General features: G+C 39.0%; 2 protein-coding genes across 2 annotated transcripts; one reads left to right on the forward strand and one right to left on the reverse strand. All coding sequences in view use genetic code 11, as the record gives it.

The window, feature by feature from the left end:
- Positions 1 to 6,484: 6,484 nt before the first annotated feature.
- EGR_08064 (Severin) lies at positions 6,485 to 13,786 on the forward strand (the record flags this gene model as incomplete). Its single annotated transcript, XM_024497313.1, has 10 exons — positions 6,485 to 6,557; positions 8,992 to 9,036; positions 9,331 to 9,365; positions 9,453 to 9,593; positions 9,779 to 9,906; positions 9,949 to 10,168; positions 11,513 to 11,599; positions 11,966 to 12,042; positions 12,114 to 12,288; positions 13,685 to 13,786. The coding sequence occupies 10 exons, from the start codon at positions 6,485 to 6,487 to the stop codon at positions 13,784 to 13,786; spliced, it is 1,083 nt and encodes a 360-aa protein (XP_024348251.1).
- A 1,090-nt stretch (positions 13,787 to 14,876) lies between these two features.
- On the reverse strand, positions 14,877 to 18,859 carry EGR_08065 (Severin; the record flags this gene model as incomplete). The annotated part of the gene is made up of 9 exons (XM_024497314.1): positions 14,877 to 14,981; positions 15,107 to 15,281; positions 15,753 to 15,841; positions 15,918 to 16,004; positions 16,089 to 16,314; positions 17,728 to 17,855; positions 17,938 to 18,081; positions 18,657 to 18,736; positions 18,799 to 18,859. 9 exons carry the CDS (start codon positions 18,857 to 18,859, stop codon positions 14,877 to 14,879), a joined length of 1,095 nt encoding a protein of 364 aa, XP_024348252.1.
- Positions 18,860 to 20,457: the final 1,598 nt, after the last annotated feature.

The following is a 20,457-nucleotide window of genomic DNA, read 5'->3' on the forward strand; positions in this document are numbered from 1 at the left end:
TTAATAGACTATCCGTAAAGGAGATGCGTTCAGCCTTCTGAAAACTCCCGAATTTAAAGAGATTTTACTAGAGATGTCGACTACCCTCTTTGGATAATTTGTCTCCGTCTTTTGGTCCAAGAGAGCTTGGACTAGTCAAAGCACCTGTTTGCATGACAAAAGCTCTAACTATATTTGTGTGAACGGGTTTTATTTATGCTAACGACAAAATTTGGGAATTTAAATCACGTATCCTAAAAGGAAGACTTGAGTGCAAAACTAAATTCCTGGAATGACCCTGAATAGGAAAAGACAATTCCTACATCAACACTTTCATTAGCAGACAATGTTACAAAAAGGAAGCAAACGTTCTGTATTGTCAAGGTCTTCTGTGTAGCCTCCGTTATAAGGACTGCATTGACGCGAGTCGGCAGGCCTACAAATGCACTGTTATGACACTCGCTTTTCAACCGTTGAAAATGTGTCTGCATGCTCCTGATGCATTGGCACACGATGGACCAACTATGGTGAAGTGACTTAACACATATGATGCAACTGTGCTTGCACTTATCCACAGATGCATAATGTTTAAGAAATTGTCACGAAATGCTATTTTAAAATAAAACCATTATTACTATTTCTTTAGTAGAAAAGATAATCTCTACCCATGTATTAAAAGTCACCATTGTATGCATGTGTTGAGTAATTAAAAATGCGCGGGGTTCGGTGAGGATGACTTTAGTCCAAAGTACGGAGAATGCTGAGACTTACCAGGGTAGACAACACATGAAATTGTTTACAGATTCCCAACCGAACTGCACAGATCTAGGTGGACATTCTATTAGATGTAAATGTTTCATGTTAAGCCTCATTTGCTTAATGATTTTGTGCTTGTTCTTTGCTTTAAAACATTCAAATGCAATTTTCAGGAGCCATGTCTCTGTAGCGCCTGAAGCAGGTAAGATCCACTTCAGGTGAGTTTTGCCAGTAATAATTGAAAGTCCCATATTTTGAAGTGGAAAATCTGTCCCTTTTACATGCCATTTTTACGTAAAAGTAGCACCATAAAAGCATTAAAACGCTAGCGTCAACGTGTCATCTAGATTTAGACAAATTGGGAACTTGAGCGTCTGATTGGTATCTATGTCTAGTGAGGCAACTACCCGTCCGAAATTCACCTAAATCTGTCTGAATCCCTAAAAGATATGCAATAAATCGCTAAATGACAAGGAGCACGTGAGTGGGGTGTGAGGATATGCGTCAACTTTGCTGACCATTTACCCAGAAGGGAGAGCTGCGATATTAAGGACAGGGCAGCTTTTTAGGGAAATGGTCAGATGAACTAACTGTATGTGAGGCTAGAGGGTCAGGCGCAGCAGTTACTTCAGTCGTACGTGTAAGCACGTAAGGCGTGGATGGACTTCACTGCTTTTCCACTTATTCCGAATGCAACACAAAATACACGTTCAAGGTGTCAGTTGTTTGCGTGAATTTACAAATTAAGCTGCATGTGACCGACATCTGTTGCCTTAAAGGGGCAATCACACAATCAGGACTGGATGACCTTATGAACTCATTGGCACAGTGGTATTCGTGCACATGATCGGATTATTAGTGACAGATAACTAATCATTTTCACAGCATATAACTATTGAAAGCCGCGTATTTTCAAATTAATTAAAGTTGATAACAATTTTTCCGACTGTTAGCTGCGTTTATAAATATATAGTCTCAGCAAGAATGAAGTTGCCAACGCGAAAAATAAGCTGATTGACCCAATTTAGGGCACCTTACAGTCGTAAGTCATGCCTCAAACACAAGGTATTGCTAGGCAGTGTCATGCTAAACTCTCAACTAAAAATGACCTTTTCATCCTGAAAAAAGCTTGTCAATTAAGTACAAAACAGAATAGACTATGCAAACTGGGCGATTAAACGAGAAGGCTGGGAGAATTGCACCATCGTTTGAAATTTATGAATGAGACTGTCTATACCGACTCACAGCAAATTAAATTTTGGTCTAAGAAATTGGAGAGTAAATCATTTGGCATTGCTTAACTGCTTCATTGCAAAAGATCATTCAGCAGCATTGACAATTCACCCTTCCGTCCCCCTCGCATCTGCGTAACTACGGGCGTTAGCATGCAGATGCGGCGTTATTGCGCCATACAAAGCACATTTTATAGTTGTAACATTGTAACAATAGGAAAATATCGCGAAATGAAGCTAGAAGGTGAACAGCAAATAAGAAAACTGGAATCCTAAGACCAACAGAGGTAATTTTACCCATTTTTTCATTTGCTGCTAAGGTAGAATCGAATTGGACTGTCCCACTTCATTGGGTAAGTCATCATTACTTATGCTCGGTGCTGGTCTTGTGCGTATCAGTTGAATGAAACGGATCTTGTCAAGATGAGATGCCTCATTTCTTCATCTTTCAATGGTTGGTAAGCAAGCATTTTGGCAGGCCAAGATGCGGAGAAGGTTGTTGATTGTTATGAATTTAGGATAACTCTAGAGGTTTCCAAGTTTATTCCTCTTGATGAATACTTGAGCTAAGATTTTGAGACTCACATTATTTACCTCTATTGTGAAATAGCTCAATATTCTTACAGCGCCTCGAGACTTCTCTAAGGATGAAAGAAGACATGATACTCGAACAGAATGCCTGCAATCGTCCCACAGAAGGGCTAGGAGGGATAATAATATGGTCCAGAAGCTATGCCGCTAGGCAGAAATACGAAAGCGGAGCCTTAATTGTCCTTAAAACCAAAAAGAAGGGTTAAACAAATGCTGAAAGCATTACAATTTGCACGCAGTTGGAATGCGTCGGAGCGCATTCGTAGTTTGGTCCAAAGAAAACAAACTAAAATCAGAATTGAAATTTCTATTTTTGGCATAATAAGAAGGGAAACTTAACTAAAGACCAGCCCACTTAAGGTGTTTTTGATCGCAAAAATGGCAAAAACGGCCCAGTCCCGAAGTGAAATTTTACTTTAAAGATTTTCAAATTGTAGTCACAAAGTGAGACATTTACAGGTCCCGCATTTGGTCTCGATAATAGGCACACATTCCATGAAAATTTGAAAACATGTGTCATCCATCACTAATGAATGTTTTGAAATTAAATAAAGGATTATTGCATGATTAATTTACCTCTCATTCAAAGGCTCGAATTCTGTTTATCTCTTGCAATAAATCATGGCCGGTGCAAGACTTCAGATCTCGCCACTTCATAACAAATGAACATTACTTTTGATTTTCTTGATCATCACACTATAAACCACTTACCTACTAACATTTTCACTAAAATGCACTTTTCTGAACACAAAGACACTACCTTTTTTCTTTCACAGGGATGGAAACAAATGACTTAGGTGTGACACTTCAGCCTATAATTACCTCTCTTTCTTAGAAATTCCTTGATTGCCTTAGGTCACTACCTCGATTAACTTGTTATATTTTCAATTTTCTTGCCTACTAGAATTGGCATGACATTTCCTCGAAATCACAGAAAAAGTAGGTCCTCTGTTAGGAGGGGAACCTTGAAAATATGATACGGTTGTAGCTCCATTGGAAAGAACATTTATAAGCTACAATTGGTATCATTGACGCTTATTGATGAGGATAGGGGTTTCCGAAAGTTAGTGGCAGGGGACTTAATTCACATTCAAAAGGACTAAATTAACTTTCGGTGGCGTTATAGGGATTGTATCCCATTTAAACTATAGTTTAGGCATGCAGCGCCCCAAGTCTTTCCTGAGGATATGAGAAGTGGTAGTGCTATGGCAGAAATGGTATTGCTGCCGTACAGGAGGGCTGAGGGGCTACGGACATGGTTTGGGGACCATGTCGCTGGACGAAAGTATGATGGCCCCGGTCTTAGGTACCCGCGTAACAAAAAAGCAAGGTTAAACGAAATATCCAAGTATTAAATATATATATATATATATATCAGTTTGCAATAAGTGGTTGCATTAAATCCTGCCGTAAACGGATAGGTTGCGGCTGAAATAATAAACTTTATCTTTATGAGCTGGTAGCACAAATTAGACATAGGTAGTATTTTAATTGATTGATCGGTGACAGAGCAGACTAGCGAAGTATCTGGACGAGTGTTGGGTACGAAAACGCTAACCTGATCTCCTCAAAACACTTTTTACTGGAGTTTGGTGCATTCCTATGCTTGTGCAGTTTGCATAATACTTCGATTTAATTGAAACAGACAGTGATGTTTTTTTTTTAAAATACGACTTGATATTGAGTGACCACAAATTCATTTTCTTTGTAAGGACCCACACTTCATGCATTAACATATGACAAATAATCATTTTAGCATTCAATTTGATTTAATTTCAAGCATAACATCGAAACACGCCCGTTAATTTCATGAATAAAATAGTGGTGCCTAAAAATATCAAGTCGAGTGAGGCGTTGAAGGAATTCCTTTCCCCAAAACCAATCAAAACGTGCGCTTAAAGCTCTTGCGCTTGGCTAACTACATGACGTTCCGTTAAAAGTGATGCTGGCAAAAACTTGAATCACAAACTTGTGTTACTAATGCACATAAGTAAGCATAACCGAATACCGTCTTTCAAAACACTGAGTGAACGTACTACATGCTAGCACATTACGTTCTCGCAGTCACAAATACATTGAACAGTGGTACCTGTGCCCTTCATAATAGCCGAATGTTGAATAGATAGTTGACTTTTGATGATGAATTGAGAAATTGTAAAATGAGAAGATGGAAGGAGAATTTAGAAACGAGAAATATGCTTAAGCACAAATGCAGGTAATGTGATTCAATAAGGGAGTTTAGCTCAAGTCTGAGAAAAACGCAAGAATTATTGTTGTAAATACATTAGACATAAACTTAAAGTTTGCTGTCATGCTTCCGTTATCAATTTCAATTTATGAATGTCTTGAGAAGTTAAAGTATAGCATCACAAAATAGAGGCGATAAACAAACCCAAAACATTGAAAGTATCATGTTTGAACAAAGTGCATTCAATGCCTAATGCGTAGAAGACCAGAGGAAATCAAATAAAACACAATTCAGTACTAATCTCCAAAGATTGCTTATTTTTTACCTTTTAGATTTAAGTACCTAAAAAATTGGTTTTTATTTGGTACAGTTACAGATGGGGCGTTCAGGTTAAACCGAGAATCTTCAACTTACAAAAGAAGAAAACAAATTTTAAGGCGTAAGACCTACATTTATTCTTCGTCATGGTACTATTCTACATTCATGCACTTGCTTTAGAGTTCAAATAGTGTACGGCGTAGGCGGCTTGTTAGTAGGGCTGAACCACACCATGAAAGTCTGTGTAACTTCGTCCTTTAAGGTAAATTTGCATGCTCTTATTGCCTTAGTGCTTGTTTTGATTCTTAGGTGAAATGACTAACCTAGATTTCGCCGCATAGGAACATGTGATCAAGAAAACCCTGAACTCACTTGTCAAAACCCATCGGGTACTCTGTCCTTCTGGGCTTGTCCAAAACGACAAGCCGTTTTACGCTAACTGTTCAATGTTCGTGTGTGAATCTGTTTACTGCTATTGCAGAAATATTAATCACCTCTGCAATCGGACCATGCTGCAATCCCTGTGCTACCGGAACAAACTGACCAGGAAGATGTAGGCTTTTCACGTGCTAGGTAAAATTTTCGCAGGGATGATTGCTGAGGCCTAAAAATTACCACGGCAGGAGACATGACGAACAGGCGCACAGTCATCTCTAACTTTTGCGGTATTGGTAGGTTCTACCACTGAACTACTGAGTGTGCCATCACCGTACTGCGATTGAGTTCTTCTGTAGACTTTGAATAGATATCCGAGGCTTTTACGACTTCATTAACAAGAACCCTAAACATCACACGTAGGTACGTGTATGAACTACCACTTTTGCCAACCGTCCTGATTAAGGATGTCTAGACGACTCCAAGGCACGTGCGTGAGCCGACAAAGCCTATATCCCAAAACCAAAATTAGGGAATTACGGCGAAAAATTTTGATTTTGCTACATACAAGTGCAAGTTCAGGATAAATATTACGAAAAAACCGAAAACGTCTATAATGCGTAACTTTTTGGTGGATATGAACCGATGATTAAAGAACAGAATTTAAGAGGATAAACGGAGGATCTGGACAACCATTTCTACTCTCTTTAAAGGAGTAAGCATACCTTTCAACCCACATAATGATTGACATTTTTGTTCAATTTTAGCTTCTTCAACCTATCCAAGCTCAATCACAGAATTCGTAGGAAAAGCCAATCGTAAACTTTTTTGTTTCGCACAGAGTATTGCACACTTTTCACCTCCAAAAGATGCAGGATTTTCTCACCACTGGAGTGAAAATGTGCTGGTCACCAAAACAACCCGCATTTCATATGGGGTCAGTAGTAGTGGTAAGGCTAGCTAAAGCGGAAGTGACAAATGCCGCTGGTACTAATTTACACAAGTGGATCGAGGTCATTTCTCTCTGAGGCAACCCCACGACGGCATGTCCTCCTTCGAGCGCTCATCCTCTAGGTCCAACGACTACGACGGCAGCGACGTCGAACACAATGCTCGATGTGAGTGTATTTCGATTCACCCTTTCTACTCTTGGAAGTCTTTTTTTCTGCCGTTAATAAGTGCCAAAATTACACAAAATTAAGTAGCGGTGCCATCATTAAACTATAAACTATATGATCACGGCTTCAGATGAAGCACATTTGAAGTATATCGAATTATTAATGATTGTTGTTGTTATTCTTAAATGGAATGGTGATTTTAGTTTGAGTGTCACACTGAGTTCGCAAAAGAATAATCCCAACTTAGCTCTTTATCAGTGCATCCGTTTCCAAAAACTGTGTTTTGGAATAATATTCAATGTTTTAGGGGATTCTGCAAAAAATTATTACGGCAAAACTCATATTCCGGATTTAAGGCCTGTTAGATTTGCCTTAGAAAAATCTTTTTATGGTACTTGTTTAACGTATATTTGCGGAAAAAATCAACATTTTAATAAATATAGATTCTAGCTTCAAAATTAGGCAGGATATAGGCTTTGGAATAATGCTTGAAAGTGGTATAGCTCTTCCCTATCGGTGGTGGTGAAGGAACCGTCAACAAAAGCATGCGGTTAATTTAGGGTTGGTGTACCTGAGAGTTATGCCATAGGGAATTTTGCCTCCAAAATGATGTCAAAGTGCGATTACCTTGTCGCAAATGCAAACGCTCTTGGACAATCTTTTGAGGAAACTTAGTGTCAAAAAATTCACTATTCTGGCCAAGGGTTAGCCTTCCAATTAAAATCCAACATTCCTTTTTTTTAGAATCAGTTACATAAATGACTGATTAAGAAAAAAACAGCTAACAATTGAAGGCGTATTAAGGATGTTAGTTGCCAGTAGGATCCACAATGGCTTTTCAGAGGACATGCGAAGCATCAATCTCCAACGTTAGTGAAAATGCACTGAAGCTGATTTTAGAGTACACTTTTTATGCATTATTATAAAAATGTCTAAAGAAAAACTTTAATTATTGATACTTTATGGATTCATTGGACAAAGTCACATCAGAAGAGACTCGCTGATTAAAAGACCCTCTTCAGGCAACCGTTATTAGGCCCAATTCCAACATACTGGTGGTATGCATTCATGCAAGGGATAACATAATAAAGCTGCAGTAGATGTGGAAGCCGAACCAATCATTTGTTTAATGCCACCGACAGGAGTGTGCCATATTCGGCATTGGAATTTGGAAGAAGTTGGCTTAACTTAACCTAAGATGCGACTATCCATAGCTGCTATCAAAAATTCCTAAGGAAGGACTGTTGGGTTCTCCTGAAGTGTGGAGAACTAACACAGTCGATTTTTTCTCAAGAAGCATGCTTTGAATTTGAACAAATAGCAAATCTGAATTTAGATTCAATGGAGTGGATGTGCTTTTAGTTGGACACGTATATCACATGAGTAAAGCAGTGAATTCCATAACCTATATGCAAACGGTGATGTAGAAAAACGATCATCGAACGGGGCTCCCTTGCACATTGGGATACTCGATAACTTGCCTAAAAGAAGAAGCTGAAATTCAAGACAGCGAAAGCAATTACTATGGTATTCAAACACAAAAGGGAAGCGAATACGGAGTTTACTTTGATTGAATTATGCTTCTTCAAAACAGTGTCAATTAAAGCATTTGAATTGCTTGATGAACTGGTCGTTTAAATATTTTACTTATTGAATGTAGCATGTACTAAAATAGCAGCTTAAAACAATGTGGGTTCAATCATTGAGGAACAACAAAATATTTCAAGTCAACCTTTATAAGTAATAAGGTATTATTTGCTCAATTTGGTCGCTACTGATACCGATTGTGACCAAGTTCCTCCGATGAGATATTGGGTGCTACAATATCAGTGGAAGTTTAAAAACAGCTTTCATATCTTTAAACGTTAGTTGCTTACAAATAGGGTTCAGTTTGTAACAAGCAAAGCCAATGATTGCTCTAAATTGTAAAATACTGGGCAATTAGCGAATTGGACACTAAATAATTTAGTAGTTTGGTATCTGTTCTGATTGGGACATAGGTTCTTAGGCTGTAGCTACATCAAGCAACAAGATTGTGCTCGACGTCTTGATCAAAATCAAAAGATTAAGAGCCTAAATCAGATCAGCTGACGTCTTAATAGAAAGCACACATCACTTGTTCGTTAGCGCTTCATGAAAACTACTTGTTCCATGTATTTACATGCTCAACCCATGAAGCCAAGAAGGATTATGATAATACCAAAGCTTCATTTATCAACGTTTAATCTACAAAATTAAATTCAAGATAGTGACAGCCATAGGCAGTGTTCAGGCGAGCGAAATGGCCAACATTCCACTATGCGTGGGCATAACCTAGCCGTTCGCGTTTGCCTGAGCATCGTCCTTAATAAAGAAAAGTATGGAGAAGGTATTTTTCTATACAATACGAAGTGGGACAGAGTAAACTATGCAGCATTTATGCTAACATTTGCAGATGAAGGCACCAAAGATCAGGACAGTAAGGACCTGGAGTCGAGACGTAAGTGGCACCCTAATCCATTGAAAAAGTTTAACGGTAGAATAATAGTTTGATTTTATCTTCTCCGTATATGCCCGTTTTATATCGAGCGTTGTGGCTACTACAAGACGACCTTTTCGTGTACCAGGACTACATTAATTACCCACGTATTTAAACATTAGGAAGTAAACGTATTTCTTAATTTATATTTGAAAGTTAAAACAAATTCAGACCAGAAATGACTGTGTTTCTGCTTAGTTAATATTTTCTGCGCATAGGATAACAGTTCATTAGTTATGGAAATACTTTATTAAGGTGAGAAAGCAGAGGAGGAAGCGGCATGGGAACCTGTGAGGAAAGTGGATAAGGAACAAACACTGATCTGGAGACTAAAAGTTTGTCCGTTTCGCATTTTGTTACCACTTCTACGACTGTAGGATATGAAAGTCAAACCTGTTGAAGCACAAGATTATGGAATCTTTTTCAACGACGTCATCTACGTTGTGCTGAAAGTGGCTAATAAACAACGCAAAATTTGCTACGATCTTCACTTCTGGATTCCCTACAGGCTAATCAAAGTGAGTATTTTGAATTAAGCTTTTGATTTGGCAGCAATTGGGCTTAAAATACGTAGTCCTGTAAACTAGATAAAAGCATTTAATAGTGAACGGTACTCGCACATCTGCTTTGGTAAATAAGTTAAAATTAAAATCTTAGGGGAACTGAGTTTGCAGCTTTGTTTTATTATCAAACTGAATTTCAGGAAATTGGTCCTGAGCCTCCACAGAAGGTGATGGAGTTGTCCGCACTGCTAAACGACCAAGTCGTCTACCACAAAGAAATCGAGTATTTCGAATCTTCAATTCTGAAGAATTACTTCAAAACATTCATGTAAGTCGTCTAGCTACTCCCTTTTAACACTCTAACTTCAAGCGTTCTCCACGGTGGGCCTGAAACGGCGTTCGACGAGAAAGAGCCCAAGAAATACAAACCGCGTCTTCTTAAGTTCAAATTAAATCGCAATCGAGGAGAATTACGGGAGGTGCCTCTTTCGAAGAAGGCGCTTCAAAGCCATTACGTTTTTGTTCTCGACAAAGGTTTGTGCATGCTTCAGTGGAACGGCAGCTTCTGCAGTGAGAAGGATCGTTCAGGTGTACGTTTAAAGTAACAGCCATTCGGCAGACTCGAATCTAACACCTGGCTAAATGAAATCTAAAACAGCAAGAATAAACGATAGCCTCTAATTTGTTCATTGACAATTGCTCCACTTTTCGGTACCACTAGAGACTGTTCCAATGGTACAACACTTAAAGGCAATTTTGCATTCATGCAGAGGTTGTTTTGAGATAGACAAAGTCAGGATGGTAGCCTCTAAAAGCGCATTTAAGGAATTCGATGAATGAACTGAAGGCTAGAGTTTAAAATAACCTGACAAAAGAACAAATGCGACTCCTAAAAATGGAGTCAAGAGCATAAATGTATGCACATGATGAGTGATTTTCCCCTAAAAGGTACTTTGTGAAATCCAAATAGAACGAGTTTTCTAATCACTCTCAATATTCCTGGGGCTTTCATTGTGTACAAATGCTAAATAGTGGATGGGGAAATAAGATACCCCAGATCAGAAATACCACATGGTACTTGAACGTTAACGAGATGAACGGTGCGATAGCTTGAAAAGTGATAGCTTAGGGAGCCTTTGACTGAGGCACCTGAAAAGTCCCTTTAAAAGACTGCGAAGACACTGCAAGATAGTGGAAATTTTTGACTTGCGCGGGTACAGATTGATGAAAACAAACCCTTTCCTTTTATTTTCGAGCTGTTTTAGTGATTCGGCTGACTAAATTGTTTTATGTAGTAGCGCCCTATATGCTCTAGTTTTTGTAGTGATGAAAACAACATATTTGAGACATCCTAAAGGTAAGAAAGGTTAGCATTTGAAAACAGAGCAACTTTTTACCTAGTTTTTAAGTGCAATTTCAATGCTTTAGAGTCATGGTGATCAAGCGAAAAATTCCCTTTCTGTTTTACTCAATAAATCCACTTATCAATATCATGCGCAAGTCGTAGTGATAAGTGTCGTCAAATACCACTTTTTTTGGTAAAACTCTTTCAACAATCACATGGCATTTATTAATATGCTTGTTTTAAACAAGTGTCGTAGATCCAAACACGGAGATCTTTTCCGCTAGATTCGTTTATTCATTTTTGTCAAGCTCGACATCTGCTCCAGGGACAAAAGAAAATGTAGTGAATATGAAAAATGATTTAGTGGGCAACCCACTAACTTTTGAAGCATTTAGCCATTTGGCTTATGGTGAGTGTTTTCAACTGAAAATGAAGTAAGGACGCCGTACATGAGCATAATTTATTCTATTACATTGAAAATGCGCTTACATTAACTTGTTTCTTGATATTAAATGAAACGGCTGAAGTTTTTTTAAGGATTCCAGAGTTTTAACGCTTTTATGGAAAAAATTATTTAATTTTTTACCAGGCAAGCCCACACATCGAAAATTTCCTGAAACGCCGCAAAGGAAAGCTGACGAGAGAATTTTACGATGAAGAGGACCTTTTGGGAATCGTAAGTAGTTGAAATGCTGCTTCTACTCATAAACTGTTATTCCTGCTACTAACCGAGTTTACTTAAATTTGAAGACCTTTGGGGCAGGCAGAATGAAACGTTTGATGCAAACAAGAGATGGGCGAATGTTAGTTGAATCACACGCGGTAGTTACTGTTTACTGATACACTGAGCATATAGTCAAACCGAAATTATGTAATCAACTCTAACGCGACTGAGTTGACAGCAAGCTGAGCTCTGATCAATCATAGCTTTCAAAGTAACTGACACATGTCTGCTTCTTTTACATGGTTAGCAGGGATTACTTTACTTCCTATACGATGGATAAATTAATCAGAAAAGTCGTAAAAAATAATTGCATTGCAGAATCCCTTCACAAGTGTTCTGAGTGACGATTCGGTTGACCCCATGCCGACTCCTCCCCAATACATCGATAAAGCCATGTACAGGTAGGTAGTCGTTCTCCTGTGTTTTAACAGCAAGGGTATTTAAAAAATTCTCTTCTGGGCTTCAGGCTCTCTGACGACGATGGAAAGCTGAAACTGATTCCAGTATATCATGGACGTATTTCTCGAAGTGGACTGGACCCAGCCGATGTGAATTTTATTGACACTTTAGATGGACTCTACATCTACATTGGACCAACGGCATCGAAACGGGAACGTGAGGGTGTCTGGCGAGGGGCAGAAGTAAGTATTGAAATTCGGTTAAATGTCGCTACTTTGTGCTCTGGGCAAGAATTATCCTCATTTGACACGCTATCCAGTAAATGTAAAAATTCCTTTCAAAACTGGAGGCGAATAGGATCACCCATTCTGATGCATACTTCAAATTCATTCAGGTGTCACCTAGCAATCCATTCATCAAGAGAGGAGGGATCCGCCACAGGAATGCAACTTGGCAGAGAAATAGGATGTTTTCATTGGGTGTGGCTGTGTGGTATTTCGTGTTAGACCAATGAACACTACACCAAATCTCACTGCTGATCACCTCGTGGCTTCACTCCATCCTCACCCGCCTCGATCACAGCTCGGGGCTCCCATGTGGCTCATTATTAGGATTGACAGCCATTTGTTGATGTTTTGAGTATGTCTGTGCTGACCGATTTTATGCGTTAGAAAACAGAAGCGAAGTGGTCCCGTGCTAGCGAATAATAAGTAATAACCGCTTGCCATCAATCCCCAAAAGTAGTGTGTTTCCAGCTCAGTAATCTAAAAGCTAGATTTTGTTATTCTTACACGACGTACTGATGTGCTACCATGATCAAAAAACTCTAATGAATGTATCCTTTTCACCCAAAATTCATCAGGTTCATTTCAAGTAATTACACTTCAGCTCTGTATTTTTCCTTTCCAAAGATGTTCCGAAGTCAAAAAGTCCCAATACTAGTTCTTAAATTGTATTTGAACTCAAAACAGGGACTTTCTTTAAATGAGTGGCATTGCCGTCCTTCGAATATTTTCTTGAAAAGACACAGAACTACATCTCTAAACTGCCTTTTGTAGTCCGTATTTGTCATTAAATAATACATCAAAATTAAGTTCATAGGGCATTCGATGAGAAATTCGTTAATGCAGACTAAAAGATATTTGACGAGTGCAGAGGTACTAGCGCAAGCAAACAGCCTTAGCCCAGTAAAACGAGACAGTGTTGAGATGAATCAAATCGCATAGCCCACCAGCGTGAGATTTATTGGTCGAAACTAAAGAAATTTTTAGCATCTTTCTTTGCAAGTTCACATTTCAAATGTTGTCCCATAGACTACCCAGATGTTACACCTATGACCTGTGTGGGTAGTTTACGCCATAAACTCCTACCTCTCTCAATACAAAGCATTTTTTCCAGTGTCAAACATTCCCATGTGAGATTACCAAAATTTGTATGCGAAGTCACCCTAAGCAGTTCAATTCAAAGACAGCTATGCATGCCGCTGACCATAATTAACTGTTCTTTTATTTATCTTACTTTGGCCATTGTATTAATTCCTATAATTTGTTAAGGACATTTCTGCATGATTAGTTTAAAGCAGTGGACTTGTCACGGAAATGGACAAGAACTAACGACATTTGCAACTCCTTATTTCAGGAATATCTCAACTCTACGGTCTGTCCAACTCGTTCAATTCACTGCCTCAATGCAGGGGAAAAGTCGTTTGAATTCAATGAAATTTGGGATGATTACAACTAGTGCGGAAGAAACACCATTTTTTTCAAAATAAGCAATCAGATGAAGTTCTGCCAAATTTGCAACATTTCTGAAGTAAAAATAATATTCTAGTTATAGGTATTTTTTCGGCTTATCCAAAAATTAAAAATACGTAGTGACTGCCGAAACCATTACATCCTAATACAGGAGGAAGAGGTTGGGTGGGTATCTCAGACAAGATGACAAGGTTAAGCATAATATCGTTCAATAGGCCTAAAACGGTTCGTCAAAAGTAGTATCTACTTAGCGATAAACTTTGCCCTGCTATTGTGAATCAAAAGAGGCAAACCCGAGGCCTGGCTATGCCGTCAAAAGTTAACCGAAATAAGTGACTGCAAAAATGAAGCATTAAGGCAATTCATTTCCATCCAGCAACCTGAACTCCTTTATGCTAAACTCTAGTGTATTATTAATAGGGCATCCACCAATCTAGTTTGGACCTAGATAGCGTCTGTGATTTGATAGACTATCTTTTGAAGCCTATTTGATGTGAAGCGGTGGTTGGCATTGCTCGACTTTAGGAGAGCAACTGAAGTGAACAACAAGAAAGTGACGTTAGGGTGGAATAACTCAATTAGTCGCTGAGGTGCAACGCGCCTTTGTTCGGCGTAAGCTCCTGATTCACTGCCAGCAAGGCAGGTGCCAAACACTCGCTTCCTTCACCAAAAGGCCCGGAAAAACCTCGCCAAATAGTTTTTAGTTTATAGACGTAAATTACTCCCAATTAAAATGGAGCCTTTGGGGCTTTTTATATCCCAAAGTTTTCATTTCGATTAATATCACAGCAGACAGCACAGACCTGTTTTATGAGGTTGAATAACTGTTTTCCGTAGTTTTATAGTACTGAATTAGAATTTCACTTAATATCACCAATTTTTCAAAAACCGGAATCGAGCTGCATTCTTGACTAAAAGCGCAGTTGATAAATCAACAGTCACTAAAATCGAAAATCCCATTTTCTCTCCTTTTACGACAAGAAAATGAAAAAGGAATCGGAAGAGCACTAAGCGATTTTATTGAAAGAGACTAAACACTGCAAGGAAATTCCGCAGCATGAGCAATTTACCATCGTCTAATGTTGAGCATCATCCCAGATCTCCTCAAAGCCATCGCAGTAACACCCGGCACTGAAGACGGCGATTGACTTGTACGGCATGTTAGAATCCTTTAGGAATTTCTGCAAAGTGAAGGAAAGGAGGCTTAGGAATTCTTCTCTTAATTTTCTGAAACAAAATTCTGCCTAAATCAGGTACGCATAAAATCCTGTAGTAATTCGAAGGAGACGAGGCTTCTGGGACTCACATCAGCCTGAGTCCACACACTGTTCCTTTCATTTTCGTTGGCGCCGGGACCGATGTAGATGAAGAGTTCATGGAGAGTATCCACAAAGCTCACATCGTTAGGGTTGATGCCGCTACGGTAAACCTTGTTGGTGTACACGAGACTCAAAGTGAGTTTTTTCGAGTCGTCTGAGAGTCTAGTTAAACGCAAAGAAAGTTTATTTACGATAGTGACCTGCTAGGTCTCGTAAAATATGCCCAGGTGTAATTCAAAAGTTTTACTAAAAAAGGATTTAACTTACATACTTCATTAAATCTGCTAGCGATGTCAAATTACTACCCATGAAGAGGGGAAAGTGGTTCAACTGTGACACATTTTTCGGAAAAGTTCAATATATTTATAAACCTGCATTTTAGTTTAAATATTAACATATGTAAATGAACGAATCCTACTAGGTAAATAGCTAATTTACAGGTGGTAAAGGACGATGTTTTCAGAATTGAGCTACAGTTGTCTAAATGAGTTTATACTACTGCACCCTCCAGGGTAATTGAACAGTAAATTAGTCGTTGAGTTGCATGCTCCTCCATACACGCAGTGGGCTGGTTAGCAACGCCGGGTTGCAAATGCTTAGACGAAGATGGAGAAGCATTCCAGTTAAATTTACCTGTACATCGACTTCTTGAATTTGCTCTTAAGCAATCGCATAGGGCGTGGAGGCACTGCTGCATTACCCAGTTTGGCATAAAGTTCATTCTGTCAGTAATGCAAAGAAGACAGCAGTAATTATAAATACTTTCAGTACAGAATCAGAAAGCCAGTTAGAACTGACATTGTCCAGGAGATCCTCCTCATCAACGAATTCCGATGTGCACTTAGTCTTGCGCAGCTTCAGCGACTTCTCGATGTACTTTCTTGCCTTGAAGGGGGTGATAAAAAGCATAAAAGAACTAAGGGGATCTTTCAATAATATAATGCGGAGGAAAAGGTGCGTGAAACCTACAGCGAGTCGCTCTTCGTTGTCGCAGCGGGCACCATTCCACTGGGTCATTCTGGTGCCCTCGTCAAAGATGAAGACGTCATTGGAGTTGAGAGAGTGACGTGAAATGGGCACTTCAGTCACCTCTATGCGCGTCTTATTGCGGGTAAGCGCAAAACGAAGCAAGCGTTTTTGATATTTTTGAGGGTTTTCAGGGTCAAAGAGGGATTCCACGTTGCCCGAGAGAACACTGCAAAAAAGCTTTTATGCCTCACCCTCATCCAGAACTTGCCCTTATTTGCATGCAAATATTATGGGCGCAGTTGAAGACTACTGACAACTTGAGGTTTACGCATGTACTTTGCAAAATTTGAGGGGATAACTATGGACGATAGAAGTCCTTTCGATATCGTTACAAAAAATATAGTCATTTTACAAATATGCAATTACATAAGTATTTCCTCAGCATCGCTGTAAATAAACTCCAATTATAAATCTAGTATCACTTAATTATTAATGCTAGAGAGAATCTGTTCGAATGTCTGCAATTTTGACACATGAAAGGTGGAAGCGATGAGGAGAGGACAAGTATAAAATTCAATTCTCACCGCATTGCGGTAGATATATGAATTTCTCCTGAATATGCTACTGGCTTCGTAGTCATATTCTAGGTAATTATAAATTTCTTGACAATAATGTTTTGATGATCCACAATGCTTTCTTTACAGTGTTAATTTTTATAAGTGAGTAAAGTTGGATAAGCACCCTTTTTTTGAAGAGAGCTATTATAAGAAGTGGTGTTGAGGTTGGGAAGCACAAACAATTAAATGACTTGTCAGAGTTCTTCTTGCACTTCCTAAAGTGTTTTAAATAAAAGAATTAATAATATTAATGCTTATATTGATAAATCCCCTTTGGCACCAAGCAGCTAGAATGCCTTTCTGTATATTCTTTGTTGTAACATTTTATTAAATTAATAATATCTTTCCACCTATGAAATGTACCATTACACGTAACAGCACTTGTGAAGACCAGTTTAAAGGGATTTACATTATAAGGTTTTAGTGATCTCTTAAAATAATTGGCTTAATTAAAACCCAAATTTTTTGCACAACTTGGCAAATCGTAAAAAGACTGTCACAATTTTATAGGCATATTTATGTGGATACGAATAATTATGCCTCCAAGTTGTGCACTTTGTGCTTGAGGTTAATGCTAATGAAATAGAGTAGACCATGCGTAGGTATGAAATTGCAAAATTCCTGGGTAATTTTATTTAAGCTCATTAGGTCTACGTAATTTCAATTTTTACAGTTTTTCTTTTACATACTAGCAATTGCGAAATGGTGTGATTGCTATAAAGAAGGGCAGTCGGTCGGAGTCAGTGACGTGCTCATGGCCGCGTCTGCCCATTTCTCGCACGCACATGCGAAAGCAAAAGGCTACAATTCACCGTGCAGCTGTGCGCTCATCCCTTGGCAAGCGCACGAACAGATGGAGCAGACATTGTTTTCTCTTTGTATGTGTATGAGTGTGTGTGTGCAGGTGTGCGAATGTGAGGTGGTGCTTCAGCCAGCTTTGATATTTGCTACGTGCTCAAATGTCGCGCCAAATAGAGCACCTCTAATCTCGATGCACACAGAGTGCGTACTCAGTGGCTTACCCGAATTCCTTAAAGTAAGACTTGAACCGCGGTGACTCGAACTCGCCGACTTCTCGATGAATAACCAGATTGTCGTTCAACAGAGCCATCACCTGAGCCACCTTTTCTGGTGGTTCTGAAGACATTTTCTAGGGGAGAGGGAAAGGTCGTATAAGGGTGTATCACTTTGCAAATGAGAAACCGGTCAAATGGTGTAGAATTCCAACTCACTTGAGCGGCAGTGAGACCTATCCAGAAGTGCAGATCATAGACGAGCTTTCTGTTGTGGTTGGAGGTCTTCAAGATGGCATACTTTTCGTCATTCATGAAAAAACCCACTTGCTCCTCTGGCAGTGGGATTGCGGGTCCTTTATCCTGCAAAAATTACACAGCTTCGAGATATCTTTTTAAATTCTATCAGGAAGAATGCCGTTTTTTTTACCTATGCATTGTTAAATCTTTTAAAAATATAGTCTATGTAAGTTAGGGATTTCAAATAGTAAATTAGAGAAGACCGTGTTCTTGTTGGTTCTAATTAAGCCATTATAGCGTTGATATGTCTAATTCAATCCTTATATTAAATTGGGGAAAATTCTACAAATATTTGTGTTTCATTAGAGCGCAGATAGTTTACGGTTTCAATTTACAAAAAACCCAGTTTAGAGCACGCTTTCGCCTATAAATTACCATTATCTTGGAATCTAGTTTTGAAAAGCGAAAACTACCCTTTTAATTTGACGCATCTATGTTAATTGACATTACAGGGAGATGCGGAAAGGAAAATATGACTTACTTTAGGGCGCAGGTATGGAACAAATATAGCAGAAAACTATTTCTAAATTGAATTCCCCAAAGCCACTACCATAAGTATGCGATAAATATTGGACGGAATTCCCCCGATTTCGTAAAATATTAAAGTCAAATATTATTCATTTGCTGTCCGAACTTACCGGAAGACGCCAAACTTTGAGTACTTCGGAATTGATCTCAAGAATGGACTTCCATTCGGGGTCATCCATGGCACTTGATTCTATAAAAGCGAAAAGTTGTTTGGCAAAATAGAGGGATGGTATGCAGAGGTTATCAACCTACTTCTATTTTCCTTGGCAGTGGTAGAGTCCTGCTTTGACAACTTTCTTCCGAAGAGAGACATATTCAGACAGTGAAGTTAGAGAGGAACGCGCGACACCGAGGAAGGAATCCACAAACGACGCTTTTAAAGGTGCATGGCGTCGTGAGCACATCTCGAATTGGCCAATCGGAATCGGGGTGCTGGTGCACGCGCGCACACAACCTTCGATTGATGGTGTTTGTGTGCTAGAGACGATTGCAAAACATTTTATTACATTTCTTTTGAAGCCTTGGTGCGTCTGAATTTTGGGGCCAGCTAAGTCGCTGCTGAAACAAAATCTACTTTGTGGAAAATTGGTCGGCACCCTTCCGAAGTAGTAATGAATCAAAAGAGGAAATTGTTTACCCACACCGTAGTGGTCTTTAACTGCTAATTCTAAGTAGAATTACTAGACTTTTCATTCTTTTAAATAGAAAATTAATCCTTCATCTTTCTACCACATTACTTTTGCGGCTTAGTCTCAAGAAAGTGCTCTGGCGGTTGGTTGCAATTCCCTTTAACTTATTTCCAAATTTTATAGCAAGCGTCTAACCCTGAACTGCGCCGTGACACCTGATGCATACATTCATAATGTTTGTGGTAGCTTTCCAGAAGCAGTATAATCCCACACTATAAAAATGGATTGTGATTGTGACTCACCTAAAAACCTGCCATAACTCCTATAAAACACCAGATGAGAAGTCTGTCAAAGGTGTGCTCCAGGTGCTGAAAATTTGTAAATTGAAAAGGAAGGTGCTGCTTATGTAGGGGGCAAATGTGCTCAGAGAAAGTCACCCATAAGCAGAGGTATTTTTTAGTATGCATATTTATGTATGGCAAAACCGAGCAAAACCAAGCACTTTTGGTCAAATTGGACTTCTGTTTTATTAAAATATTCATTCCAGGAGCTTCCTCAAGCCACCGTTTCCTTTCATTATCTGCAGTTGCAGTATTTTGTGTGTCGGGCTTAGAAGGAACAGTTTGGTGGAAGTCAAAAGAAATTGATGAGTTTGTTGGGAATTCAAAATAAAGACAGTGAATTAAGGGCTTTAAAAAGATGAAATCTAACCTTTACCAACACTTTTAAACTGAATTTCAAACATGAATTGCGCACTTGGAAAAAAATATCATACTGAAAGCAACAACCACACTTTCGAATCACGTAATGAGCTAGTTTACTAATTGGTAGTTAAATATTGAACGGGCGCCTACAAGGACATTATCAGTTCCTTCTAACGTTGTAGATCGCCGTGTTTATTAGGACCTGGAAGGAGCACACAATTCTTAAACTGAGAAAAATTTGGGGCGTGGAAACTTTAAGCTGGCGCATTGTGAGAAATTCACAAACAATCCCTTTCTATACACACCTTGTAGGTGCCGCATGAATGATAAATAAGGCTTGAAAGCAATTTATTTGACTACACTTTGGTCAATATTACTTTAATATGCACAAAGAATTCACTACATCGGCAGTTGTGGTGAGCACGAAAGCACGGCTCCTAGTGAAAACATTGCTGCAGCGCCTATTGACTGTAGACTCGGGATCTCACACAAAGTGATACTGTTCGCCGTGTGAATCACCCAAAAGCTCCCAGCCAAAAATTCCATCCCCTCTTTGCAGACTACTTAACCAACTTGCA

Source organism: Echinococcus granulosus (assembly GCF_000524195.1).
Source record: "Echinococcus granulosus chromosome Unknown EG_S00095, whole genome shotgun sequence".
NCBI classification, from domain to species: Eukaryota; Metazoa; Platyhelminthes; class Cestoda; order Cyclophyllidea; family Taeniidae; genus Echinococcus; species Echinococcus granulosus.